This window comes from Botryllus schlosseri, chromosome 15, assembly GCF_051294905.1.
Source record: "Botryllus schlosseri isolate E-star chromosome 15, Bs_hap1, whole genome shotgun sequence".
NCBI lineage: Eukaryota > Metazoa > Chordata > Ascidiacea > Stolidobranchia > Styelidae > Botryllus > Botryllus schlosseri.
The window spans coordinates 16656460-16663277 of NC_137250.1; the positions used below are offsets into that span (position 1 = coordinate 16656460).

General features: G+C 42.2%; 2 protein-coding genes across 2 annotated transcripts; one reads left to right on the forward strand and one right to left on the reverse strand.

Annotated features, from left to right (window-relative positions):
• Nucleotides 1-1784: 1784 nt before the first annotated feature.
• Nucleotides 1785-4118, forward strand: LOC145457072 (uncharacterized). Its single transcript, XM_080335233.1, has one exon. It carries the CDS (start codon nucleotides 1912-1914, stop codon nucleotides 4054-4056), a length of 2145 nt encoding a protein of 714 aa, XP_080191359.1. The 5' UTR covers nucleotides 1785-1911; the 3' UTR covers nucleotides 4057-4118.
• Nucleotides 4119-4830: 712 nt separating this feature from the next.
• On the reverse strand, nucleotides 4831-6818 carry LOC145457073 (large ribosomal subunit protein uL11-like). Its single transcript, XM_080335235.1, has 6 exons — nucleotides 6657-6818; nucleotides 6006-6168; nucleotides 5755-5846; nucleotides 5472-5569; nucleotides 4953-5054; nucleotides 4831-4892 (listed from the first exon to the last, which is right to left on the reverse strand). Exons 1-6 carry the CDS (start codon nucleotides 6691-6693, stop codon nucleotides 4887-4889), a joined length of 498 nt encoding a protein of 165 aa, XP_080191361.1. The 5' UTR covers nucleotides 6694-6818; the 3' UTR covers nucleotides 4831-4886.

Consider the following 6818-nt stretch of genomic DNA (forward strand, 5'->3'; position numbering starts at 1 on the left):
GCTCACGTAATTGGAAATGTAAAATGTTATTTAGCTAATTTCCTATGGGTTAGGATTAAGGATAGGGTGCAGTATGTCGTTGAAAAAGTATTATAATATATGCACGTGTTGGATTTGCGTATATAGTATATAATTAAAGAAATAATATTATTTTTATCGAGGGACGTAGGAATTAGGATGAGGAGTAAAAACAAAACCGTGCTTTGTCAGATAAGAAGTTATATAATATCCAGTGGTCTGGTTAGTTAGCCAGACGAAGTAACGATGCAGCATCGTGATCTGAAATCGTATTGTAGATTGCCAACCCACGGATAGATGCGCAAGATGTGAGTCACGGATGAATGCACCGACAAACGTACTGCAGAGCCGGCTAAAAGCAGCAAACTTTGTAGTCCTAGAGCTGGCGATCCAAGCGTCCAAATTTGATGCATCTGGTCTTTATCGTAAGCTATTGATGTACTAATTCCGAAAATACAAAATAAAATCTCGTCAAGACAATGTAACTGCTCCAAAATAGCCGTTTAAGGCCGACTGTTCTGAAAAGTGAGAGCGCTGCAGCAGCATGACCACAACAATTACCAATTACGCCCAGCGATTGTTCAGAACAATGCCGATTCCCAGACTTTCACGACTATTTTGGGATGGTACCATTGCCTGGAAAGATACTTTTATTGCGGAATCAGTGCGACACTAGCTTTCGATTAGGACCATACATATCAAATTTCGACGCTTGGATCGCCAGCTATGGGACTATCAATTCTGCTGCTTTTAGCCGGCTCAGCAGTTCGCTTCTCGGCGTATTCAATCGTGAGTCACGTGTTGCGAATCCATCCGTTGGTTAGTAATCTAAAAATTGTATACAATGGCAGCCGATGCCAGCATAGCGGTAAAAATAAAAAAAACTTCGCCCGCAAGGGCGCAGTCAAGGGCTTCCGCGAATGGATCCACCAAATTCCTTGTCGACATTTAAAGAGAATGCATTATAAGTCAATTATTTTATGTTGTGCTTGTCAGGTCTCAATAGCAATTTAATGTAATTGAAATTGTAATTGAGCAAAATTTTTGTCAAATTACAATTACAATTACAATTACACAAAATAAAAATGCTTCAATTACAATTACATTACAATTACATTGAAAAATGTAATTAAATACATTCAATTACAATTACAAATTACAATTGATCCAACTCTGGTCACCACATCATTTACTGCGAAGCCTTTTTCTCCAGCGCCCCCCATACCGCCCCCCTGAGCCCAGCGCCCCCCATATCGACCCCTGAGCGTTTCTGCCCCCCTTCAACATCGCCAGCGCCCCCTGGGGGGCGCTGGGGGCAAGGTTAAGAACCACTGACGTAGACGCATCGAGCAAAGCACTTGTATATCCAGGATGATTTTCACATCCACTTCCCTTTCAGCGGCAGTTTGTGTCACGCCTATATAGTGAGTATTCAGGACTGCAAACCTGGTCATGCAGGGCGATCATTGCGGGGAGCGATCTAGTTTGTTGAAATGCACCGCGCATTTTGTCCTGTTTTGAGATGACTGACATGACTCTTGCGTATTACGAACTAGAAATAGGATAAGTGTAATGTGACATAAACGATTAAAATAGAGCTGACAAGAATGTATGGATATTACTGGTTCAATTTAACATCTTTAGGAATTAATGCGGATTTAGCGACATTTTTTAGCGATTTTGTTTCAAGATTTAGCGACATCTAGCGATTTTTTACATGAGTTTTAGCGATTTTTGTCCGTCCGGAGTTGGCAACACTGGCTCTGACCAGCGCGTTTGTTATGATTTGGCGAAGGCGACATTGGTTATCGGTATTGCAACGTCCTGATCGGCTTTGATGGTACCGTAGCCTCGTATAGATGGTATCGATGTATATTTATATCATTAGAAGGCATGGACTCGAAAGTTATTACAAATCGTCGCAACCGCGACAAAATCCTGCGCTCTACCAAAGAACAGCACCGGGCATTACCATCGGTTCCTACTCGATTGAGGTACCGTGAGATCAATGGGTTCTGTAGCAAGACATTGTCATCTGGTGGGAGTAAGAAACGATTTCTTCCGAAAAGATTCGCATTCCCCATAAAGTCACTTATCGACGACCACTATCTGCATGAAGAAGGTCATGTGTTTCTTGGCTTCAGTAGCTGCAATAACTTCCTGATTTCATACACTGAAGCTCTTGCGGAGTCGAGGCATTCCGGATTTTTATCACATGTTTATACCCTGTATTGGTGGTTATGGGAGCCTCAACGCAAAGCAAAGCAGGTGGGAAGAGTCGGACTTTTCGGAAATGAAGAAATTGAGTATTCCCTCTTCTTATGTTACGCTGAATGGCCAACATCAAAATCTCATATCGTTTTGTATGGATTCAGAACATATGGTGACAGTGCCTACATTACAATAGCTACTGTCCCATCACTTTCACCTTGCAAAGAATGTGACTTGACTCCCTATGTAACTGAACATGGAATTGAAGAAGCTCCTACTTCAAAACCACTATGCATAAAACACGGATACACTGTTCACTTCAAGCAGGCTTCGGGGACTTCAGATACTGGCGTGCTGAATCGTAGCAGCTTCAAAATTGATGATGTTCTTGTCTTGAACATTGGACATTCAATTGCCGTTCTCAGCACTGGAAGTCTCTTTGATGATACCGATTTAGAGAACCTGCCTTTAAGTCAGATAAAACGAAGTGCCTGTGAGGAACCAATGGTTGACATGGAGGGAGATATCCTAGTGCCTGAAGAATCGTGCAATCCAGCTGCGGATATGAATCTTACTTATAAAAGTGGACTCGATACATCAGCCGGAGTGTCACTTAAAAAATCGTGTATGAGCAATGCTGACGAGTCCTATTCCGTCAAGGAGGAATGCTCTAATCCTAGTGTATATGACATTGACGATAACGAAAACTGTGAGAGGATCAACTTGAGCCGGCAAGGTCCAAAACGGAAAGCCGACAAAGAAAACATGTATTCAAACCACTGTGAAATATTTGAAACCCAGATATCCCTCGAAGTTGATCCATACTATGATCCTGAACCTAAAAGCATTGTCTTGAATTGGTCCAATACTAGAAATGGTTCTACCGTCTCCAATAATTGTAACCATGGTTCTCTGTCACAGAGTACTTCGATTGAAGGTGGGTGCTCTTGTCAAACTTCTAGCAAAATAAAGAGCTTGACATGGTTCGCGCACCCGTCTGTCTTAAATGAAAGACATATTTCAGGAATGAACTCTCGCTCTGAGCTTAGTTTCATGACGCCAAGTCCGACAGCAAGTGACGGAAGCAGTAGCTTACCATTTTCTGACTCGGGCATTCCGATATACAATGGAAAAGCCAATGGTCCACCCAATTCAGATGGCCTAGTCTCATTCAGCGAAACCTTTTACGGACCAGTTAACAGTAGCGAGGTTGATGAAGACCATCCGTTGCCAGCCGGAGATACAAGCGTCCAGTTCTGTGCGATGTCTTGTACTGGAGGGTTTGGAGAAACACTCCACCCTTTGGACAAGGGGCACTCTCGCATTCAGGCTTACAGTCAAAATATGGTATTAGATTTGGAGCACGTCATATTTGATATCTTGCGTACACGGTGTTACACTGCCTACAAGTATGGATACTTGGTTGATTACGAAGCAAATATACTGGATGTTTGCACTGCTACAAGGTCCGTTGTTGTCCACATTGCTGCAATTTTAAACATCAGACACTCCAAAACCAAGCTACTCCTCTCTGTTGCACAGGAGAGACCGCTATGCCAACAAGCCGAGTTCATATTATCATGGAGTCTCTCTACTGGCCGATACGAAGTCGTGGTGGCCAGACCATTTGTCCCATACGATGAACGGAAATCTGGTCAGTGGAAGGGGTCGTGGATTCTAGGAGAAGACTCCGTCATCAAGAGAAATTGTTCTGTCCCAATCGACCCTCTTAGAAGTGTATACATACTGGATAATCTGGCTGTGTTGAATGGACAATCGCTCAGCGTCTTGTGGAGCTGCGATAGGACCCTTGCTATAACCAAGTAGCTAGTTATTATTGATTTATTATTTCTCAAGTTCATTTGTTTTATAATATATTAAGCATTGAATTTTGGGTTTAATTAGCGATCAGTCGTCCGGATATAGTGACACCAACACGGATCTACAATTGGATTTTGCATCCACCATTCCGATTACATTTACAAATCCCACCTTAGTGAAATGAGAATTCATGGACCGTTCATTACACAACATACTCATATTCCATTTATCAAACAACTTGCCTGTCAACTCAACGATTAGACCAGTGGTTCTCAAAGCGATGCCCCATCTTATCTCCTTGTCATTGTTCTGTGTATATACTATGTAGGCCTAGTTTCATATCTTACAACTATCGCATCAGCAGCCATAACCATCCAAGCCATCATACTATATATTTCGTGATATAACTAATATGCGCTTGAATTATTACCACCATAAAGGGGGCATTTAAAAAAGTTCCACTGAGTTAGACCATTTTACTCTGCAAAGGATTTCTGAAGCTCACATCTGCGCAAAGTGGCCACTTCCTCAATACTAATCCGTTCGTTCACTGGTTATCGTTCCACCCTTCTGAGATGTTACAACTACTATTTGTACTAATTACCTGGAGCTCAGCCCAGCCTACTCAGTACTTGATTATATGCAGTTCAACTAGAACTCAAACCTACACTCAACCGCACAAGGATTTCGATCCGGAAATTGGGTAGTTTGCACAGCACTGCAATTATATGACCCAAATCTCAGGTCGATCCCAACACACCATAGCAACAGACAAATACATATATCATTTTCATTTATTGCATCCCCAAGAATTGAAATTCAACGTTCGAACAGGTTCATTCCTGAAACAGAAAACACATTTGAGGCAACGCTACCAGGGCTTGATTTTTTAATACCAGTACCTGCGGGATTTCCATTAACCCCTCGTTGATTTCATCAATGACGTCGTGCGGGGGTTTTCCGGCTACAGTGCATCCAACGCTTTGTGCTGTGCCGAGAATTTCCTATGAAAAACAACAACACTTTTTACCACAAGTAAAAACCAGAATTTCGATTGTCAGCAGTTTGCTCTTCATAGAAACCTGTCATTGCCTATTTTTCCGATCAGAATCCTCTACCAGACATGAGCAAATGACAGATTAAGAGTTTAAATATGTACAATTCAGGGGTTTAGATGGTGATGACGAAGTAGAGAATGTCAATTATACGCCATGATCCAGATTCAAAGCCCAGCAAATAAAAATATATCTAATCGACAACTCTTCTTCATGAAATATCCATCAGTGGTAAGGGTTTGAGGTGCGTATAATTTTATTTCAGTACTCTAATAATCAAATTTGATACCCAACATTGATTTCAACAGTTGAAGCGATATGCCCACACCTGATCAATAACTTCTGTTGAATACAGCAAATTCTCACCTTGACGGTTCCACTAAGTTCACGAGCCAGTGATCTCTCCCTCATCACTCTGGCGATGTCGATGATCTCATCGATGGTGACATTTCCGCTGTGCTTGACTAGAAAGCAAAATAACCTTCAAAGAACGGGGGAATAGCAGAGTTCTATCTGTATGCTTTGATGTCGGTGTGCGCTCACCGAAGGCGAAACTAGACCTCGTCATGAGGCGTGGATGGGATGCCAACCCCTACCACCTCTGTAGTAGCGAAACTAAAGCTAGCGAGAAGCCTGCAAGCCAGCTTACTGTTCTTCACTTTCTTTCTATCACGCGGAGGCTCTTTGAGAGCGCGAATGATGAGAGAGGAGGCGGATGGGACGACCGAAACTGTAGCTTGCCTGTAGAGAGAGCGAGCATGTAAGACTTGTGGTGTTTGAAGTAGTTACCGTTGGTTGGTTACTTCTAGTAGAAAAAGTATACAACATAGGAAATTATATTCGAGACAGAATAAAGAAGTAGATTAGGCCAAGTGGTCGAACCAGATAATGCAAACTGACCTGTTTTGAACAGTGAGCTTGACAGTGATTCGTAGACCCTTCCACTCCTGTGTCGCTTTTGCGATGTCGTCTCCGACCTTTTTAGGGCTGAGACCAAGTGGACCAATCTTTGGAGCAAGGGCTGCCGTGGCTCCTACTTCGCCCCCAGTAGCTCTGAGGTAGACTGTGAAATAAATGACTCTAATATTACGTTGAGATATAGCCGAAGCTTGCTTCTTTGCCATATTTATTTGGACATAATCCAAAGCGAGTTGAGACACTGAATAGCTCTACTGGTTATTTACTGGGTTGGGATATGACTATATACTAATGCAGGAATTCCTGCATGAGTGGAATTAGTGGCAATGTCACATGCAATATTGTATTTAATGAATTCATTATTTTATGCAAGAACCCTCCTGTCACTGTCACACGCAATTTGTTGGTTATATAAATAGTAAGTTATTGTCCCCCAAATTTGGGCAGAGAGACCAGTTTCTGCCAGGAAATCTATATGAATATCATTTGAAATATCAAATCATTGTCAAGCACTGCTTCAACTCTTCGTAAATGTAGCAAAATCGAACAGGATTTGACGTGGTGGTATAAAACGAGCGTTCGGTTTCGAAATCAGACTGAATCATCAGCAATATTTACGAAATAGCAACTTACCAACGGTAATAGCAGTTGGATCGAACTTGGGTGGCATTTTGTCGCGACTCAAATCCGATTCTTCTAGATTCTAAAAGACTATTGGCAGGACAGCAACAGACACACGTAGCCACTTCGGCGAGAAGTAGAAAAGGACCGACGATGGACGAAATCGCTGAAACG

Bases quoted from the DNA above. Each gene is read 5' to 3' on its own strand.
- LOC145457072 (XM_080335233.1), top strand. From the start codon at position 1,912: ATGGACTCGAAAGTTATTACAAATCGTCGCAACCGCGACAAAATCCTG.
- LOC145457073 (XM_080335235.1), bottom strand. From the start codon at position 6,693: ATGCCACCCAAGTTCGATCCAACTGCTATTACCGTTG. The intron at 6,169-6,656 runs GTAAGTTGCTAT...TTTATTTCACAG, and splicing joins TCCAACTGCTATTACCGTTG to TCTACCTCAGAGCTACTGGG. The intron at 5,570-5,754 runs GTAAGCTGGCTT...TTTGCTTTCTAG, and splicing joins TAGAAAGAAAGTGAAGAACA to TCAAGCACAGCGGAAATGTC.